Below are 23025 nucleotides of genomic sequence, written 5' to 3'. Positions count from 1 at the left end.
TTATACCAACTATAACAGAACACAACAACAAAGCAGAGGAAGCAAGAGAAAACGACTTAAAAATTACCGTCATAAAAATGATACAGGCCCTCAAAGAAGAAGTGAGAAAATCCCTTAAAGAAATAGAGGAAAACATAAATAAAAAAGTGGAAGAAATGAACAAGTTCCCTAAGGAAAGTAAAGAAAGTACAGAAAGCCAAGAAAAAAACAATTAAGCAGGTGAAGGAAATGGATCAAGACTTGAAAAATGAGACAGAGAAAATAAAGGCAACACAAACCGAAGGAATGCTGGAAATAGAAAAACTGGGCAAAACATCGGGAACTACAGAGGCAAGCATAACCAACAGAATTCAAGAGATGGAAGAGAGAATCTCAAGCACTGAAGATAAACTAGAATAAATAGATTCATCGAACAAAGAAAATCATAAATCCAACAAATCCTTAACACAAAACATCCAGGAAATGTGGGACACCATGAAAAGGCCAAAACTAAGAATAATAGGCATAGAGGAGGGTTAGGAAGCCCAGCAAAAATATGCCGAAACATATTCAACAAACTCGTTGAGGAAAACTTTCCAAATCTGAAGAAGGACATGCCCATGAAAGTACAAGAAGCATATGGAACCCCAAAAAGGCTGGACCAAAGAAAAAAGACCCCTCGACATATAATAATCAAAACACCTAGCATACAGAATAAAGGAAGAATATTAAGAGCAGTGAAGGAAAAAGGACAGGTAACATATAAAGGCAGACCTATCAAAATTACACCTGACTCCTCCATGGAAACCCTCAAGGCCAGAAAGTCCTGGATAGATGTTCTAAAAGTATTAAGAGAACATGCATGCCAGCCCAGGCTACTATTCCTAGCAAAACTATCATTATAGATGGAGAAAACAAGATATTTAATGACAAACCTGATTTTCCCAATATGTATCTACAAATCCAGCCATACAGAAAGTATTGGAGGGAAACTCCAACACAAGGAAGGCAACTCCAACCCACAAAAATGTAGGCAACAGATATAACCATACCAGACACCAAGTATAAAGCAGAACAAATATATTCACAATACCACTGCCAACAACAAACCTAAAACAAACAAGCATCAAAAATCAATGGTCCTTACTCACCCTCAACATTAATGGTCTTAACTCACCTATAAAAAGACACAGGCTAACAGAATGGATACGAAGACAGAATCCATCCTTCTGCTGCATACAAGAAACACATCTAAGCTTCAAAGATAGACATTACCTCAGGGTAAAGGGTTGGGAAAAGATTTTCCAGTCAAATGGAACCAAGAATCAAGCAGGTGTGGCTATCCTAATATCTAACAAGTTAGACTTCAAACCAAAATTGATAAAAAGAGATGATGACAGTCATTTCATATTCATCGCAGGAGAAATCCATCAACACAAAGTTTCAGTTCTGAATATTTATGCCCCTAATACAAAGTCACCCACATTCGTAAAAGAAACACTACTAAAACTCAAAGCTCATATAAAACCTCACACACTTATAGTGGGAGACTTCAGTACACCACTCTCAACACTAGACAGGACCACAAATCAGAAACTCAACAAAGAAACAAAAGAACTAACAGAAGTTATGTCTCAACTGGGGTTAACAGACATCTATAGAACATTCCATCCAAACACAAAAGAAAACCTTCTTCTCTGCTCCACATGGAACCTTCTCTAAAATCGACGACATGCTAGGTGGCATAATAAACCTCAACAGATACAAGAGAATAGGAATACTCCTGTACCTTATCAGACCACCATGCTTTAAAATTGGAATTCAACAACACACAAATAGCAGAAAACCTGCAAACTCATGGAATCTGAACAATGTACAATTGTACCACACCTGGGTTAAAGAAGGAATAAAGAAAGAAATTAAGGACTTTGTAATATTCAATGAGAATGAGGACACAACTTACCCAAACTTATGGGACACCTTGAAAGCACTTCTACGAGGGAAGTTCATTGCACTAAGTGCCCATATGAAGAAGCAGAGGATAGTCACATAAGAGAATTAACAGTGCAACTGAAAGCCTTAGAACAGAGAGACACGAACTCAATACGTAGGAATAGAGGTCAGGAAATAATCAACTTGAGGGCTGAAATCAACAAAATAGAAACCAGGAAAATAATACAAAAAATCAATGCAACAAAGAGGTGGATTTTGAGAAAATCAACAAGATGGAGAAATCTTTATCTAAACTAACAAAAAAGCAGAGAGAACATGCAAATTAACAAAATCAGAAATGAGAAGGGGATCATAAAAACTGACACAGAGGAAATCCAGACAATTTTCAGGTCATACTTTGAAAATCTGTATTCCAAAAAAATTGAAAATTAAAAGGAAATAGACAAATTTCTGGATAACTATTACTTACCAAAATTAAATCAAGAACAGACAAACAATTTAAATAGAACTATAACCTGCAATGAAATAGAATCAGTCATCGAAAGCCTTCCAACCAAAAAAAGTCCAGGGCCAGATGGATTCAGTGCAGAATTCTACCAGATATTCAAGGAAGAACTAATACCACTACTCCTCAAACGGTTTCACAAAATAAAAAAAGAAGGTTCATTGCCAAACTCTTTTTATGAGGCCACAATAACCTTGGTACTCAAGTCTCACAAAGACACAACTAAGAAAGAAAACTACAGACCAATATCCCTGATGAACATTGATGCAAAAATACTCAATAAAATACTTGCAAACAGAATTCAAGAATACATCAGAGAAATCATCCACCATGACCAAGTAGGCTTCATCCCTGGATTGTAGGGAATGTTTAACATACGAAAATCCATAAACATAATAAGAGCAATATACAGCAATCCTACTGCCAACATCAAACTGAATGGAGAGAATCTTAAGCCAATTCCTCTAAAATCAGGAACAAGACAAGGCTGCCCTCTCTCTCCATATCTCTTCAATATCGTACTGGAAGTTGTAGCTAAAGATAGAAGACAACGAAAGGAGATCAAGGGGATCCAAATTGGAAAGGAAGAACTCAAACTCTCTCTATTTGCCGATGATATGATAGTTTACATAAGCAACCCAATAAACTCTACCAGGGAACTCCTACAGCTGATAAACACCTTCAGTGAACTAGCAGGATACAAGATAAACTCAAAAAAATCAGTAGCCCTACTTTTTTCAGACGACAAAGAGACAGAGAAAGAAATCAGAGAAACATCATCCTTTACAATAGACACAAGTAACATAAAGTATCTTGGTGTAATGCTTACCAAACAAGTAAAAGTCCTATATAATAAGAACTTTGTGGCGCTAAAGAAAGAAATTAAAGAAGATACCAGAAAATGGAAAGATCTCCCATGCTCTTGGATAGGTAGGATAAACATAGTAAAAATGGCAATCTTGCCAAAAGCAATCTATAGAGTCAATGCAATCCCCATTAAAATCCCACCACAATTCTGCACTGACCTTGAAAGGACAATAATCAACTTTATATGGAAAAACAAAAGGCCCAGGATAGCCAAAACATCCCTATACAATAAAAGAACTTCAGGAGGCATCACCATTCCTGACTTTAAGCTCTACTACATAGTTCTGAAAATAGCCTGGTATTGGCACAAGAATAGACAGGTAGTCCAAAGGAATCGAATTGAAAATCTTGATATTAACCCACACACCTATGAACACCTGATTTTTGACAAAACAGCTATAGTTATACAATGGGACAAGGATATCATCTTCAACAATTGATGCTGGCACAGTTGCATGAGGGTGTGTAGAAGACTGCAGATAGACACATGTCTGTCACCCTGCACAAAACTCAAGTCCAAATGGATGAAAGACCTCAACATCAATCCAGCCACATTGAACCTCTTAGAAGAGAAAGTAGGAGGTACCCTTGAACAAATTGGAGTAGGAGACTGCTTCCTGAACAGAACTCCAGGGACACAGACACTGAGAGAAAAAATAAATGGGACCTCTTCAAACTTAGAAGCTTCTGTAAGGCAAAGGACACAGTGGACAAGACCAAATGGCAGTCCAGAGACTGGGAAAAGATTTTCCCCAATCCTTTATCCAACAAAGGGCTGATCTCCAAAATGTACAAAGAACTCAAGAAACTAGTCAACAAAACACCAAATAACCCTATTAAAAAACGGGGTACAGAATTGAAGAAAGAATTCTCAATAGAGGAAATCAAAATGGCTGAAAGACACTTAAGAAAATGCTCCACATCCTTAGCTATCAGGGAAATGCAAATCAAACCATCTTTCTCCTGCTAGAATGGCTAAAATTAGAAACACCAATAATGACTAATACTGGAGAGGATGTAGAGAAAGGGGAACACTCCTCTGCTGGTAGGAGTGCATACTCTAACAGGCATTTTGAAGATCTGTATTGTGGTTCCTCAGGAAAATGGGAATTAGTTTACCACAGGACCTGGCAATCCCCCTCTTAGGCATATACCGAAATGATCCATACCATGCAACAAAGACATCTGTTCCCTATGATCATAGCAGCACTATTTGTAATAGCAAGAACCTGAAAGCAACTTAGATGCCCCTTGATTGAAGAATGGATAGTGAAGATGTGGCACATCTACACAACGGAATACTACTCTGCAGAAAAAAATAATGGTATCTTGAAATTCGCAGGCAAGTGGATGGCACTTGAAGAAAACATCCTGAATGAATTAACCCAGTCACAAAAAGAGGAACATAGTATGTACTCACTCATATATGGATTTTAGACCTAGATCAAAGGATCACCAGCCTATAATTCACACCACCAGAGGAACTAGGATACAAGGTGTATTCTAAGAGATTCATATAAAGTCCCTCACAGAACTGGGAAGGGACAAGTCCCCCAGAGCACAGGGGAAGTGGGGGGGGGCAGTGAATGGAGAGGGAAGTAGGAGAAAGCAAGTGGAGGAAAGGAAAACACATGCAACTAGGAAGATTGAGCCCTGATAGGAATAGAAGACAGGAGGGAGACAGAGAGAGAGAGAGAGAGAGAGAGAGAGAGAGAGAGAGAGAGAGAGAGAGAGAGAGAGAACATAAAAAAGGGAGCCAATATTGATTTGAAGATAAAATTGGACACAAAGAAAGGTCTAGAGAACTACAAGACTGCTGCCAACTAATAATTTTAGCATCCGTGGAAAGGCTACCATAAATGCCCTTCCAGGATAGTGAGATCAACAACTAACTTATCCATGGAGCCCTCATCTAATTCCTGTTGGAAACAGGAGCAAACACCCATATATAAACACTGAATCGAACTAGAACCCAGATGCAGATGGAGAGACAAGACCAGGCTGCAGAAACAGATAGAGACAGCTGACCTGGAGAAGCTAATGGGCCCCGACTGATAGCTGGGAAGCCAGCATGGGACTGACTCAGGCCCCCCTGAATATCGGTCTCAGCCAGGACTGAGCAGTCTAAGGGACCTCAGACAGTGGAGCCAGGATGTATCCCTGGTGCACAAAAGGACCTTGCGAACACATCTCCCATGGAAGGGACAGGAGAGAAATCCTAGTACCTCCTTCACATGACCTGTCAGATCTACATGACCCCAACTGGATGGCATTCCCCTACATATGGAAGTGGGGTAGGGGGATGGGAGGGGAGGGTGTTTATGGTCATGTGAGAGGGCAGAGAGGGTAAAATTGAGGGATGGAGGGAGTGGGAACTGGGATTGACATGTAAAATAATAAATTAAATAAAAAAAGAGTTTTGTAGGAAGGTTTGTAAGCTCTGAACCACTATGTCATTCTTCCTCCCTTTCTCAAATCTAGTATTGTTTTTGCTTGTTGAGGTTATTATTGATCAGTATTACTTCAGAGCATTGTATTCTTTGGATGTTCATTCCTGCTGGTGCTTGAGGCCAGGCTAATACTCATAATTGAACTATATCTCCTTTACTTTTAAGGTCAATTTTTGCTGCCTAGTGTTACTCACTCTACTTCTACAAGTTAGGCCATTAACTAAGATGAGGCAGGAATTTGTCAACAATGTTGCTTCCCTTGGAAGCATTGAAGATATTTCCCTTTTTATTCACCCCTTACTCCTTTTATGAATTTACACTGAGTAAAGTTCAAACTCTGGGGTCTATATGTCCTCTGTGATCAAGAAGACTTGTGACTTCTCAAAGTTTCAGAAGATTTTTGAAGATGTCTCATCTTCCCCTGGAATCTATTTGGCATAGGAGCAACTTCCAGAGCATTGGCTGTCACAGTAGACTCTCATTGTCTTTGACCATCATATGTGATTGCTGAATATCCAGAAAGTCAGATACAGCAGAATTGAATAACGAGGAGTGATTTAAATTTTACTGTTATGTAATTCTTAGCTGAAACTTAGCTAGGGCAAATTGTTAATTGATCCTGGAGTCTGTCAAGACTAAGTTTTCTAACTAGAAATTCTGTGGAGACTATAAGAATTATTTTGAGAAAAAAAATCTTTGCTCTTTAAGCAGATTTTTATAAACATTATAATTTCAAGTTTTAACTTCCACAGACATTTTTGTGATGTACTTTAACTTTTTTGGTTGTGTCTTAGTCTCCATTTCCATTTTGGAACAAACTTTTGCCCTAGAAGAAAATCTCAATGTAAGATCCTTTCTAAATTTAAATTGATAATTAAGGTAGTCATTAATCTGATTAAAGTGGAATGTCTGTTCACACACTATTTCCACTATTGCTAGGAGTCTTAGCTAGGGCCATCTTTGTGAATTTCTGGAAATTTTTCTAGCATCAGACTTCTCACTAACCCCAAATTGCTCCCTCTATTAACATATCTCTTTTATTGTTCTCTCCCTCCATCCCTCCCCTAAATTGTTCTTTTTTGTCCCTCATGTTCACATCCCCATCCTCTCCCATCTACCCTCCTCCCAGTTTACCTAGGAGATCTTAACTATTTTACGTTACTGGGGCCATTCATGTGTGTACCTCTTAAGGTTCCCCTTTTTACCTAGCTTCTCTGGGGTTATGGTTTGTAGCCTAGTTATCATTTGTTTTACATCTAATATCCACTTATGGGTGAGTACATACCATGTTTGTCTTTCTAGGTCTGGGTTACCTCACTCAAGATGGTTTTTCCTAGTTCCATTCTTTTCCTTTCAAATTTCAAGATTTCAAGGTCATTGTTTTTGCCACTGAGTAAGTACTCCATTGTGTAAGTGTATCACATTTTCTTTTTTCATTCTTCATCTGTGGGGCATCTAGGTTGCCTCCAGGTCCTGGTGATTACAATTAATGCTACTATGAACATAGTTGAACTAGTGTCCTTTTGTTGTGATTGTGCATACTGTGGTATTTCTGGGTCTTGAGGTAAATTGATTCCCAATTTTCTGAGAAATCCCTGTACTGGTTTCCAAAGTCACTGTCCAAGTTTATACTACCACAAACAATGATATCCTTGCCAGCATAAGTTGTCATCAATGTTTTTGTTATTAGCCATTCTGCTGAGTGTGAGATAGAATGATTTGGATTTGCATTTCTCTGAAGACTAATGATGTTTGACAATTCCTTAAATGTTTTTTGGCCATTTGAGTTACTTCTGTTGAGAATTCTTTGTTTATATCTATACCCCATTTTTAAATTGGATTATTTTGGTGTCAAGATTTAATTTATTCTTTAACTTTTGACATGTATAGGAATTTTTTTTAAATGGTGACTCAGTGATGTAACCAAGTCTCAACAATAGATAAGGCAGTCAAATAGAGGACAGCATTTCAGATGAACTAATATTATAATAGTTGAAGTATTTTCTACTGTTCAAATAATATTGGAAGAAGATGTTTCCCATTTTGAGACATCTGTTTACCATGAAATCATCACCATAATTTCATGTTTGGATGATAACTAGAGTTGCTAAATTAATTGTTCCCTCAGAGCTATCCCTAAACTCCAAGCAGGGCCTAAGAGAGTCCTCAAAACAATTTGAGCTAGCAATTCAGGGAAAGAGTGTTCTGATATTGATTACATAGGCTTCATGAGACATGATTCCATAAGTGGGCATGGAAACTCCTTGACTGGATTGAGCTTACTGTTCTTTTTATAAAAAGGAAATGCAAGTTCTAGCTATTGTACTTTGGTTTACAGAATAAGTATTTGGACTTTTACCAAGGTCTGACTGTTAGCCTTTGCTTCTCACTCTAACAGGTAACACACAGAATTTCCTAATCCTTAGGGAATGCATTTTCCTGAAATCAAAAGGAAAATCCAGTAAACCTGTGGAATCACAGAACATCATGGTATCAGAGCATGAACAAAGACCAGAACTGTTGAAGGTCTTTGCTTAGCCATGGGAGGATGTAGAAGGGTCACTAGAACTGGGGCTGTTCAGATAAGATAGAATTTGTGAAAAGTGTCTTCAGTCCTTTCCTCAGAATATGACTGTGTCTCTCTTTACATTCTAAAGTTTTTTTAGTGGAATGTGTTGACATATGTTAGCCTAGCCCCCTTCTTTAGTGATGTTCTTTTAGTAGCTTTAGTCTCAGCCTGTCTAGAATCTTTTTGAGGAATACGACTGTATAGATCAAAAGTTCCTGTGTTGGAGCTGATACCAAGACAGAAAATATGTGAAGGGAAGAAAATGTATGGTGTATGATTTCTAAGATGAAGTAAAATTTCAATTAAAATCTAAAATTAAGATTAAGATGAGAAATGAGGAGTTGGCTTAGCCAGTAAAGGTGCTTGCTTGGTCACCCTACTAGAGAGTACCATTTACATTTTATCCACTTTTCAGCTAACATCAACTTGGACTTAGGAGTTGACTTTGGTTTACCTTCCAGGACTTTTGTTTTCAGCTAAAATAAACTACAAATGAAAAACCTGATAACTCATCTCTAGTAAGGTACTATTTTTGTGACTGAATTTATTAACAACTTGATTATTATATGCAGTGAGAATAGAACAACTGTTTGTTCATCCTAACAATGGCAAAGAAAAGAGAAGAACATGGAAAATTAGGTGACAGAAGACAAAGGAGTACAGCAACAGTTATCTCCTGCAAGCTCCTGTCAGGATCAAATCATAGTTGCAAAAGCCACCACACTAATCTACCAATGCTAGCTCTGCTTGAAGACCCTGAAGCTACCTCAGCAAGAGCTCCTGGACACTAGGCCAGCTTTTGTCTGGTCACTAATCTTAAGCTCCTTAAAACTCTCTCAAATTAATAGGAGCCTGAAGCGGTTTCTGGAAATCTCATATTACTTATTTAGTCTATATCAAACTATCCTCAGTACTCTCAGGATCTGATCTTACATTCCTCCAGTGTCTAGCCTGAAGGTGTCCACACAAACACAACAATTTATGACACAAGGGAAGGAATTTTGTCCTGCCTCAAATTGATATTCCATGCTTTGTTCAAGCACATGGGAGGCCTGTCCCTTTCTGAATGGAGATGGTGGTGGCATGTGGCAGGGGAATTGGTAGAGAGGAAGGAGGGGAAACTGCTGTCAGTATGGAAAAAACTGATAAATAAAAAGATCAAATAAAAGATAAGGCATTACTTCTTTCCAATAAAATAAAATAAATGCAGGCAGATGTCAATTGATGAGTAACTTCATGCTTAACTAGACAAAGAAAGGATGAAGAAGACCTAGTATCTGATAACTGTAGGGGCCTATTGGGATAAATAAGGCTCTAAGGAAATCACTACAGTAAGCCTGCTTTAGTGCTGTGGCCAACAATGAAGGAAGGCATAAAGCATACAGTAGATTTTTCTGAGCCCAAGAGTGAATCTCACACAGACTAAGTTGAAGAATTATGGTTCTGTGTTTATGTGTTCGTTTATTGTAGGTAAAAACAAAGATGTCTGAGAATTGTGTTTCAGGGAGATGCAACATACACATACATCTTTGAAGGTATAGATGTTAAGAGACAACATTTCGGGCCAGTGCCATTTAAGTGTTCATCGTTTAGGAAGGGATGTCTTTGCATGAAGATAAAATCTGTTACACGTTCTCTTTGCAGGTTTCATCTCTATTGCAGTTCACTGTTCCTGGACTGGAGGAATGACTTGCATAAAGTGACCCCTGTCTATCCTCTTAAGCAAATGAACCTCTCAGACCATCTCAGCTGGTCCGAGGGAAGCTGAAAGCTTTAGTTTCTTCAGAGAGACTCTGAACTCTCACTTTATCAAAACAGGACTCTGGAAGTCCAGGCTGAGCTAGAGTGTATGGAGGCCAAGTTCAGTATGAAAATGAGATCAGTATTTTATGGATCCTATGATTTGTGAGACAGGAAAAACATTGTATTTTTTTTAAAGTTGTTAGTATAACAAGGCAGCACATTCAGGAGATTGTTTCTTCTGGGTCCTAAGACCAAAAAAAAAAAAAAAAAAAACCAAAAACTTACATATATGAACAAGATAACACTGCATCATTGAATGTTAGAGCAGAACTTCAGAGGTCATTTTTGATTGGAATAGGCTGCAAGGATGCCTCAGCACTCTCCAGTCATACTTCCATGCCCCTTCATAAATTTGCTTGAAAATAATGCTTGTTTGGAATTTGATCTGTGCTTTGTTTCAGTTACAGAAAGCAAAACTGTAGTATGGACATACTTGGAACCAATAGCATGGTCATTAAAGATAATTCCCCATAAAGACAATACCTCATCATGGAGAGGAATTAACTTACACTAGCCTTAATAGTTACCTCCCACACATTTCAGCCTAATCAGAATAGTGAAAAACACATTGCTTATGTCTGCAAAATACTTCTCAGGCTTTCTTCACTTATAGCAAGAAGACAACACTATAGAAATTATATTACATGTTCTAAAATTTTACATTTTCTCAATGCCAATTGGTAAAATCAATCCTGGTCAAAAAGGGGCTAAAATATCATCTTTCTGATTTTATTCTTCACATTTGGCCATTCTTGGTTAATCATACAAGTACAAATGCACTTATATTACTTTATGCTGTTCTGTATCTAATTATTTATTTCCAAGATAATATATATTTTCAATACAATTTGAATATTTTAGTGGTGTTCATTCATTCATTCACTCATTCATTCAAGAAACCTATAGTGGATGGTTATTGAGTTTTTGGGTTATGTCATTTACTACAGAGAAACATGATCTATCAACATATGAAGATTTTCACTTCCTAGAAAAAAGAACTCTTAATAGCAAACTTGGATGTCTGCCACCGACGTTCTTTGGGCTTTGCTAGATATTGTGACATACGTAGTCCTCCACCAATGTCTATCACCTACAGAACAGGAAACTAATAGAACTCTGTGCATGCAGACTACATGGAGAAGTCCTGCTGGTGCCTGCCTTCATACCTACTGACTAGTGTTTATGGTATGGGAAGGAACTCTGCTTGTTCTCGGAGGAGAAAGGTAAATTTTCAACCTAACAACAAACCTTTTGATATCCAATAGTGACCAGCCTGCATGATATATTCCTGTAATGGTGGCACAAAAGTTATGGGAGTAACTAACCACTATCTGATCAGATTTAAGAACTACTTTATAAGACGAAAACCACTCCTGACACTGTCTGGTGGCTAAATATTTGAGGCTAGATCGGACATGGACCTAGGCAAAAATCAAATTGTTAAACAAATGTAGCAACAAAATTACTACTAACATTCTTTTAAATATGTTATTTTCTTGTTCAACCATTATCAGAGAAACTTCCGCCTGCAGGAGATGGTAATTAATACAGGCACTCAAACTGTGCAATGTGCAGAAAGAGAGAAACCTTGGAACATCCAATCCTAACTGATATGTCTCCATCAAATCCCTCCCCAGAGGGTTCAGGTAGAAGAAGAAGAAAAAAGATTGCAAGAGCCAGTGGGTATAGATGACACCAAGGACAGACACAACAGGACTGATGGACATATGAACTTACAGAAACCATGGCAGCATGGGCCTTCACAGGTCTAAGCCACAAAGAATCCATGAGATTCCTAATGCAGAGGGAGAAGTGTGCATGAGCCTCCATCTCTGACCCAGAAACATTCTCCAAACTCACAAACAAATTTAGTTTATTTCCAATGGAGTCTGAGTATTCAAACCATATTTAAAGGTAGGTCCCATGCCCAACAGTAGATGGCCAATACAAAATGTATAAAATTGTATTTTTGGAGATTTTTTATTTTTGACTCACAATGCTTTGATTGGGATTTTTCACTTTTACTGTTTTTTTGCATGCATGTTATATTTTTCTGTTTTGTGTTTTTAATGGCTTTGTGTATCTGAATATATATGTCTCTCTCTATATATATATATGTATATATATATAAATATATATGTGTGTGTGTGTGTGTGTGTTGTGTGTGTGTGTGCATGTGTTTATTATGTCTTTTTTTGTTTAGTTTTCTTCCCTTTCTTTTATTCTGGTTTATGTTTTATTTGCTATTTCTTCCTAAAGAGAGATATAAAGAAAACATAGAGTTGAGTGGGTGGAGAGGATCTGAAGAGGAGATGAGGAAAGGGCAAACTGATTTAAAAATATTGTATAAAAATATTTTCAATAAAGAATCTTAAGTCCAGTATATCACTTTTCACATTTGAATAATCCAGCATTTGTTCTTTATGATTTGGCATGTGTCACGTATTGAACAAATTTTCCCCCAAGAATATTAAAAGATTCAATGAATTCCATTAATATTTGAAATTTGGTGTGAAGATATTTGGAATAAACATATGGCTCTCATTACTGATTTCCCAATTCTGATTTCAAATAAGATGGCCAAGGCAGCTTTGCTTAATTAGAGGCCACTCTGTTTCAGTGGGTTATAAGGTTGCAAGTGTAAGCAATGAATCTGGACTGGAACCCCAAAACAGAGGGTTTGAACAAATTTCATCTGCTACCTGGTCCCCTAAATATATTACCTCCTAGGAAAAGAAAACTGCACGACAGCTGAGCATTAAGTGGCTCTAGTTCAGTATCTGTGTTCCTCGGAGGTAGCTCATTCAGGTGTAGAAACATTATTACCCTTATACACGTGGGGATCCTAACCATTCTTTTAATTTGCCATGCCCTCATCTTAGTCCATTTTCACATGGCATGCATGTAGATGGCAAAGAGAAATAAAGCATGAGGATCTACAATGATCTGAAAACAAATGCATATGTTTGGACTAAGGCACCCCTTCTCTGTACATTAGGAAAAGATAAGATAGCAGGAAAAAATTGAGACACCAACACTCTTATCCATCTTTAGTCACTACCCACAATGTCCTTATCATGTGAGCCATCTTCTAATTTCTCTTTCCATTTCCTGTTATGTTTTTTTTTGAAATACTTGGCACATACTAGACTATCTGATTCATCTTAGTTTAACTAAAAATTTTTTTATCCAACTGTCTTTATCATCGTTATCATCATTATTTATATGTAATTCAATGTAAATTATATGCAAATACAGCACAGAAGAAATAACAGCAAGCAAAACGTCTGTATGTATTCATTTTAGGTGCAGAACTCACCTCGGCTCCTTCTGCTGTTTCCCTGCTCCAGCCTTCCAAGTTGAACCCCTTGACTCTTTCTCATACTTCATGTGCTCGTTTGCTCTTCTGAATCTTCTTTTAAAGAACTTTCTTTCCTATCTTATGGCTTCCTTACATGCATTGTCTCTCCAAAATATATGCATTTAACATTTAGAAACAGGGATTTGCATATGCGAGAGAACATGCAGTGTTTGTCTGGGCATGGGTTGTTTCAGTATAATATTTTCAACATGCATATTTTTCTGTGAATTTCATTTTATGTTATAGCTTTTGGGTGGGTCTACACATCACATTTCTTATGTAGTTATCTGTTGATATGCCTAATCTATTGTTTTTAAATTTTTTATCTTTCCCTTATCTCTCATTTCTTGTTTATTTATTTATTTATTTTGGTTTTTTCTAGTTTGGTTTTTTGATTTCTCTGTATTGTTTTGGAGCCTATAATGGAACTCCCTCTGTAGACCAGGCTGGCCTCAAACTCACAGTGATCCTCCTGCCTCTGCCTCTGCCTCCCAAGTGCTGGTATTAAAAGCATGCACCACCAATGCCTGGCTAAGTGTTCTTTTATTAGTGATAGAAACATAGGCTTTAAATTAGTCAAAAATAATCCTAAGAAGTAACAGTAGTCATGTGAGGAAATCATTCTCACACCTACAGTTTAGAGGAACTGGACAGCTAAAGGTTAAATATGGTGAAGACAATAGAATTTATCCTCTGGTCTGGCAGAATAAAAGACAAAGGAAGGAACTCTGTCAGAGTAGATGCCACAGATTCTTGGAACTAGCAGAATCAGGGGTCACACATATGACTCTGGTTATCTGAGGGTCAGTTTCATACAAACCCCTGGACCTGAAGCATGAATGCATTTTATGCAGTGTATTTATTTTTAATATGTTTAAACCAAATGGATAAGTTCGTTCTTTTGAATGTTCAAATATTTAATGTCTTTGCACATCAAATATTTATTGTCTACTGAATCCCAAATTTATATTATTGGGCTTTAGTATGCAAAGGGATACTGTGCACACTAGCCTTATGATTTACATGACAGAAAAAAGTGTAACCCTTAGAAATTACCTTTCAGGGGAGGGCATATTCAATGACCAAACAGGTACAGAGACAAGAATATATCAGGCTAAGAAAGTGTTTAAATAAAACAAGACACTGCCACAAAGACCCATTCTAAAAGGTGTTATCAATTTCTTCAGTGTGTGGAAATAGTTCCAGATGGTATACATATATCTCACCGCAGGTGGATGCAATCTCAGGAGATTCATAACACAGGATGAATGAAGCTACTTCTAGAATAACATTGTTTTATAGAAAGTTTCTTTTTAAGAAATAAAGAACTATACAATAAAACACTGACAGAAAGTATAGTATGGTAAATTAGTATGCCAACAGCATTATTGCTATACTGATACAGGACATGTGGTACAGTGGACTCACATCAGCATTACTGCTAGCTAGGGCATCATTGGGCAATAGAAGATATGCATAGTCTCGTGATGATCCTCTGGGACCATGTGGTGCTCTTTGATTGAACCATTTGCATGGTGCTGGTGCATAATTTATGTAGAATGATGGATAACAAATGTGTGTTATTTCATATTAATTATTTCTATGTAAATGTTCCCCTTGTGATTTAGTATGCCTAAATATCCTCCAATATTGAGGTTCACCTGCCTAAATATTTTGTTTTATCTTTTGAGATTATAACTATATCATTTCCCCTTTCCTAAATCCTACCATAACTTCTCATTGCTTTCTTTCAAATTCATGGCCTCTTTTTTCATTATTACATGCAAATTATGTAATAGTATGTGCATATGTATATTCACATATATCCATAAATACATAAATAACCCCCCCCAGTCTGTATAAAGCTACTTGTATGTATGCTTTCAGAACCAAGTGTTATCTTTAAAAGAAACCTATGTGGAGCCAAGTCTGCAGATAGCTATCTTAACGTTTACTATCCTCTCCTGGAACTGCTATAATCTTAATAATGAGTTAAAATTTACAAGAAGCCGGGTATTGGTGTCACATGCCTTTAATCCCAGCACTTGGGAGGCAGAGGATCTTTGTGAGTGAGTTCCTGGAAGGCTCCAGAACAATACAGAGAAACCCTGTCTCAAAAAGCCAAAAACTAAACCCCCCCAAAAAAATAAACAACAAGAGAGACCATGAGAGGTAAGAGAACGATGTAAATTTTAAAAATAATAGATTAGGCATAGCAACTTGCAGAGATTCCCAGGGAATAGGTGGTTCAATGAGACATTTACACAGAAGAGAAAGTGGAATGGTCAGGAGGGCTTGTACGCACTCTTTGTCAATACAGTAAGGATTATCTTCCTTAGTGAACTGTTGTGTACCAAGTGTTTAATCACTCCCTGATCTCAGAAGACTTCTTCTCTTGAGTCTTACAATAGTAATGAGGTTCTAAAGGGGCTATGACATCATTTAAAATCCCACAAAGGCAAAAGGTCCTTCCACTTCTACTAACAATACACCATGCTGTCACACTTCTATGCATGGTACTGAAAGACAAAGAGGTCATGTGTGGATTTTAGATTAAAAATTAGTCAAGCCCAATGCTGGCATCAGGGAGGGAGAAGCATTTGGTGAGGGGGAAATTGGCTTTGGAAAAATGTAAATTTCCTTTCCTAATTGAGCTGTTAGGATCTATGAGCAAGTAAGTGATTAAATCTGGTTCCCTTCCTTCTTAAGTTTTGTTTTTCATACCTTTGAAGTCCTATGAAATAAGAATTTATAAGAAAGTCCTGACTCCAGGCTTCCTCTTCCATCAATGTAATGGCCAGGTCCTTGTGCCACTTGGTTTCTTATGACATGTAGGAATGAGGACTTTTACTGGGTCACTATTCATTGCTTGTTAATTAATCACCTCCTGTGTTTCATAGTACCACAAAATATTGCAGTTATAGAATTCAGTTAAATATTTTCCTTCAAATAGAGAATTATCTTTACCAAATATACATAAGATAAATGCAAAGGCTTGTCTTCTTAATTATCTGAAAGGTAAATGCAATCATTCATAAATGTTTGCTTTTTTTCTTATAATGTAAATACAGTATTTTCAAAGATTGTGTCCTCTCATTATATATCTTCAGTCCTTGTTCTTTCTCCCCAGGTGATCTATTCAGGGTTAACACATTCACTATTAATTCAGTTGCAGTCACCTTCCCAAATGTTTTAGTAAGGGTCTCCCACCATGTCCATGAGTCTGTGCACTCACTACGTAGTATAATTCTGTGCATAAAAACATCTCAAAGGCACCATCATGTTAAATCTTTGCAGCAACACTTTTCTGAAGCTTATTTAGTGGATGTCTACTATAAATCATGTATGATAGACAACAGCACCTCATATGCTCTTAACAGCACCCAAGAAGTCACACAGCACATCTTAGTGGCATACATAAAAAACCCAGTATCATGCAGCACAAATGGGAAGCAGATGAGGAAGAAGCAATGGCAACTTGATGGTCTGACATGAATTTCCCTTTTTACTTTCACAGTGATGCTTTTAATAGTCACAACATCGCATTTTACTCTTAAAAAAAAGTGCCTTAAATGATAAATTTGACTGTGGACTTCAGCTTCAGGTTTCTGATGTACAGTTTTATTCATGCTTAAGATGAGAACATAAGTTTAGAACTTATAAATCATGTACCCACAATTATAGCATCAAATATAAGAATTGGACCAATTCAGATCTTCAGCAACCATATAAGTCTGGGTATGATGGTGCATACCTGCACCCTCAACATCAGTCGGTGGAGCATGGTGATGGGTGGAATCTGAGGGCTTGATGGCCAGCTAACTAAAACACCGAGCTCCAGTCAGTGAGAGACCCTGTCTCAAAAAAATCAAGGTAGGGAATGTAAAAAAGTCAATGTAACTGAAGTTCATCCTTGCCTCCATATGAGCTCACACAGACTATGCATCTATACACATACAAATACATCTCCCACACATGCACAATGCACACACATGTAAGAATTTATTTTACTTTTTACTGTTTTTGTGATTCCTATGAGCTTGCCTAAAAAAGATTTAGGGTTTATGTGTCTGCTTGTTTTTAATAATGACTCTTGGATTTACAGGGGAAAATGTTAAAAATGGTGGAAAACATCATCTCAGTTTGCAAATAGTGCTATTTTCATAAGGTATTTCTCAGGGGTTTTCTTTGAATTATAATCTCAGTATAAATCTTGTATACACTGCTTTAGAATTGGCTGCAATGTGGCTCATTGTTCCTCTGGCACTTCACTATATCAGCCATTGGTGTCATTTATATTGCACTGTGTTGGAATGTTCTGAGAGGGTACTCACATGTGCACTGTAGGAATACCATAGACACTTAAGCCCGTGTCACCAGTCTTCTTATCATTTGCTATATTTATCAACAAAATTAAGTAATCACTATAGGGAACAAAGGGTAGACTCTAAACAGACATTCATACTTCGTGATATTCATGTCAATATTATACCAGTGTGTTCCCTCCACATCCCTTGCTTTGAGTAAAGATACAAATAACATTCCCTGTCCCTTCTACTGTACAAATGACTAGAACTGGTTAAATTAAATCTGCACCCCTCAAAAGTCTCATTTCTTTTAATTAATTCCACTTTTCCTTCTGGCAACAACAGAATTCTGTCATAGCATAGGTAAATCATATGTTTGTTTTTAACAGGGATATTTTGGAGAGACATATTATCTCAGGTGACCAATTATATCCATAATAGAATAGATGTTATACCTAAAGCATATTTAGTGAGAGTAATACTAAAGATTTTCAATAATATTTTTTCATTTTATCATTATTTTAAGTGACACACTGAACCTTCTTGTCTCCTACAATTTTGTGATTCATATCATTCATTCATTACATTTTTTTATATATTTTTGCTAATATTATTTTCCTGAGTTGCATCCATACACCTATACAGCACTTATTCTGTTTTCCCTCCCTGCTTATACAGACTAAATTAATTTGTTCTGAAAACTCTAATGATGTTTCCATATGGAGATGAACTATGAAACAACCAATGCTCATAGCCTCTTCTCTACAAAAAAAATATACAAAAACTGAATTCAAGCCCATATAATATTCCATGAGAAATAATAACTTTTTAAGGAATAAACTGGAAGAATACCAGGTCTCTTCTGATAAGAACCCCGAAGTATTTAAGATTCAGTTACATTAATGCAATAAACATTCATTATAGGCTTCATAAACAACAAAAACAAATTAGATTTATATTTTAATAACTTATATGTGATTATCACAAGAAGTAAGATGAATAATCTAAATATATCTTAAGCCCTCTGTGGCTGTATGAAAAGATCTTGTTCTATTTCAGATACTTTTACACTACATATACTTTTTTCATGTTATGTAAATTTTCAATAACAGTGATGTTCTCATGTGGCTCTCCTCAGGAAATTCCATTTTCTTCCCTTCACTCTTCACCTAACTTTTCAAATTTTCCCCTTCATCAATGGACAATGCTTGCTTGACAGCAATTGTCAAAATGTTTATCATTCAGCCTTCCCCTTGCCTTGCTCAAGAATCAGATATCTACAAGGTGAAGAGTATCGTAGTGGTCTCCAGTAGGTCTGCAATCTGGGAACAGAAGATGAATGTTGTGGTTCTGTAGTTCATTCTTTCAAAGTCCCAGATATGGCTCCAGGCTGAGAGAAATGATGTCTTAGCCTTCAAAACTATGGTTTCAAAACAAATAGATAACACCTCAAATACCTTATAAAGATGCAGTAATCTGTAATCACTATTATAGACATGGTTTCTTCTAGGAACACGTGGTTCAACTATGTACATGAAGTAATATCCAATTTGTCATTTAGGAATGCATCCCCTGAGCAAATACCTAAGTTCCTGATCTTCAGTAAAGATGATGTTAGATTAGATTTAGATTAAAAATTAAAGTCTTTATTTTAGGGACCCCTAGCTTTTTATACTCTGGACTCGTCTTGCCCGATCATCATGTATGGATATTGAGAGTATCATCTTATCACTTCCAAGGTTTTTGAAGGCAAAACTTTCACACAGAAATTATTAATTGTTAGGAAAAATTAGATAAAATGAATACAAAAGTTAGACATCATAGCAATGATCACCACATAATTTCTGTAGAATTTATATGTCAAGATGATAGATAAAGTAAAAATGCAATGTGAAACACTGCTCATGGCTGAGTCCCAAGAACCTTGAAGTGAAAGTGTTTTAACAGATACTTACCCAAAGGTTGTTTTGCATTCTCAGCATATTCAGTTGCTTATTTTTGTTCAAATGAAACAAAGCAAATCATGGTATTGTGACTGGTAATGACTTGGGGATGTATGTAACAAAAGAATACATTTTACATGTCTGCTGTAGAGCATAGTTCCTATATTTAGCAATATCAAACTCTGTACTAATATCTACTGGGAACATTGACACATGTTAAACATGTTTATCTTAATATTTTAGTATATAAAACAGTTTCAAACATTAAATGTTCAAGAGTATAGGTTTTATTTTGTTTTAATACAGTAACCAGTCAAAATTCAATATGTAATGTTTATTAACATTGTTTAATATTTTACATTCATTTCTTTATGTAGCACATAAGTAATTAACATCTAAAACCCACAAAAGGCAACATTGTTGCTAAATTCCAAGGAACTTAAAAATCTAAGAAAATAATGAAAAGTTTTTCCATGTTCATTTTTATGCAATTGAATATTGTCATATGAGTAAATGTCCCTACCAAGATACATAAAATGCATGTACGTATCTACCTATATTTATACAGAAATACATGTATGTGTGTGTGTGAAATTAGAATAGTGTAAATAATACACAAATTGTACTCTATGATGACTCATAATTCAAATTAGATATGAGGGTCTTCAAGGTTAACTTTGCTGTTTAATATAATTGAGGATTAAAATGCTAAAAAAAAAAAAAGGAAAAAGGAGGAACAATTTTCCAGGTTGGATTTACATTTTGTATTAATTTTGAACAATGGATTATGGGAATTAGCTTAAAAATGTCACTCTTGTCCATTTGGAACTCTGTCTTCTTACCTCATCCATTACTTCAGCAAGTTAAAGTTTTACTTTGTTCCCATTCATGTTTGAGAGGAAATATGTCTCAAGATATGATGTCTGTGTTTTTATAGGAGAGAAATTACATTGAAATAATTCTTATTAATATTTCTAAGGGAAAATTAAAAAAAATGACAGTGAATACATTGCTAATATCAACCTCTACATTCATACTTTCATGTTTGGGAAAATCCAAAACAGGCTTCCTGGACCATGGAAAATCACACATTTCTGGGTGAATTTATTCTATTGGGAATACCTCAAACACAAGGACTGGAGACTCTGCTCTTTGTTGTTTTCTTATTCATCTACTTCTTTACATTGCTTGGAAATTTGCTCATCTTTACAGCAATAGTTTCTTCATCTACTCTTCACACCCCGATGTATTTCTTCTTGGGACTTCTATCCATTTTTGACATGCTATTCCCATCAGTAACCTGTCCCAAAATGCTCTTTTACCTTTCTGGTCAGAGCCCTGCCATATCTTACAAAGGCTGTGCTGCCCAGCTATTCTTCTATCACCTTCTGGGATCTACTGAAGGATGCCTCTATTCTGTGATGGCATATGATCGCTATGTTGCCATCTGCCACCCACTGAGATACATGCTCATCATGAAACCTGGAGTATGCCTGAGGTTAGTCACAGTATCCTGGTTGATAGGTTGTCTTCAGTCTAGCATCCTGACATTCTTTACTTTTCAGTTAACTTACTGTGGACCCAATCATGTTCACCATTTCTTTTGTGACATTCCTGCAGTTTTACCCCTGGCTTGCACTGATAGTAAACTGGCTCAGAAGGTGGGTTCCATTAATGTTGGCTTTCTGGCTCTGATGCTTCTCTTCAGTGTTTGTGTCTCTTATGCACACATTGGGATTGCCATTCTGAGAATCCGTTCGGCAGAAGGCAGGCAGAAAGCATTCTCCACCTGCAGTGCCCACCTCACTGCCATCCTGTGTGCCTACGGACCCGTAATCATCATCTACCTACAGCGTACACCAAACCCCCTGCTTGGTGCTGTGGTGCAAATATTAAATAATATTGTCTCACCCATGCTGAACTCTTTAATCTACTCACTGAGGAACAAGGAAGTGAAGAGATCCTTGAGACGGGTGTTTCACAGTTTAGCTTAATTGTTCAGGAATGAATTATGGAGTTCATATTTAATTTTTAAAGTTATTATCTGTTATGACCAATCTCCTGTTGCACTCTCTCAAATAAACAAGGCCACAACAGAAAACACTTATCTATAGAATTTTGTACTTTTTTTATGAATCATTGTCAATGATTCATAAATAGTTCTACAACCATTATTTGCCATGCTTTTATGGGGTAAATGAACTGTATCCTCCTAAAATAGCTGGAGACAATTTTCTTGTCACAGTAAAGGGCTTTCATTTTTTGTGATTAAAAATAGAAAAGAACATTGATCCTTATTTACTCCTCTCTGTGTCAAGTCTGGCCTCACTTCAATTTCTGTTGTGCTTGTAATGCACTTCTGTTTCCTGCCTACTGGCATTTCCTTGTCACATTTTATAGACTCTTAAATTATATTTTTTACAGCACTAGTTGTTCTTCAGACAATGAGAAGGTATTTTTCACATATATCAACTTATTTAACTTTCCATTCATGACCATAAAGGAAAGTTTACACATTTATAAAAGTGCTTTAAATAAGGTACCCAAAGGTACCAAATGAATTTGGTTTATCATTCAGTAACCAGAGCTTCCATTCAAATACAGTTGACTTCAAAATTCTTGATGTTTGATGGCAAGACCTTTACCTATTAAGTCATATCTTTGACCTTCACATTTTTATCCACTCAAATACATTAAAAAATAAGTACATAAAGGCAAGATTTAGACACCCACTCTCCCCCCATAAACAACCTGTTAAGTCCTTAGGAATAAAGTCTGTCTATATGCCATTCATTGTTAGCTCTGAAGGGAATTTATGACAGAAATAAAGTACGTCAGAAAATAACTGGGAATGATCACAGACACAGTTCTTGATACATCAACTCTATCATTACCAGTCATTCAGCTATACTTTTGGCTCCACTTGTAGGTAAGGTAAAGTCTTTTGCTCTGTGCCATATTCAGGTAAAACCAGGATTTAACCAAGTTCTCTTATAGAATCTTTTGTCTTAATTTCATCTCAGCACTATGATATCAATATATTAAATTACTATAAGCCTAAATCATTTGAAAGGTCCCCACCCTGTGGAATGGAGTAGGTCCTACTGGTTCAGGAATTATGCTCATTTAATTTTCCAAGCAAAATTTTACTACCTGGGATCGATATGTAAAATAAGAAAAATTGAGTAGTAATAAAAAATCAGGTGTTCATGTTTGTATGTGTTAATATTTAAATTCAATTTCATTGGTTTTCCTGTATATTTTTGTGCTAGTACCAAGCTGTTTTCA

At 36.4% G+C, this 23025-nt stretch overlaps 1 protein-coding gene across 1 annotated transcript; it reads left to right on the top strand.

Moving 5' to 3' along the window:
* The first annotated feature begins 20813 nt into the window (after positions 1 to 20813).
* LOC127231448 (olfactory receptor 148) lies at positions 20814 to 21731 on the top strand. The gene has a single exon (XM_051196994.1). The coding sequence runs from the start codon at positions 20814 to 20816 to the stop codon at positions 21729 to 21731; it is 918 nt and encodes a 305-aa protein (XP_051052951.1).
* Positions 21732 to 23025: the final 1294 nt, after the last annotated feature.

This window comes from Phodopus roborovskii, unplaced genomic scaffold (assembly GCF_943737965.1).
Source record: "Phodopus roborovskii unplaced genomic scaffold, PHOROB, whole genome shotgun sequence".
Lineage (NCBI taxonomy): Eukaryota > Metazoa > Chordata > Mammalia > Rodentia > Cricetidae > Phodopus > Phodopus roborovskii.
Note: the sequence above shows the minus strand (reverse complement) of the source record. Positions and strands in the feature narration are given on the sequence as shown.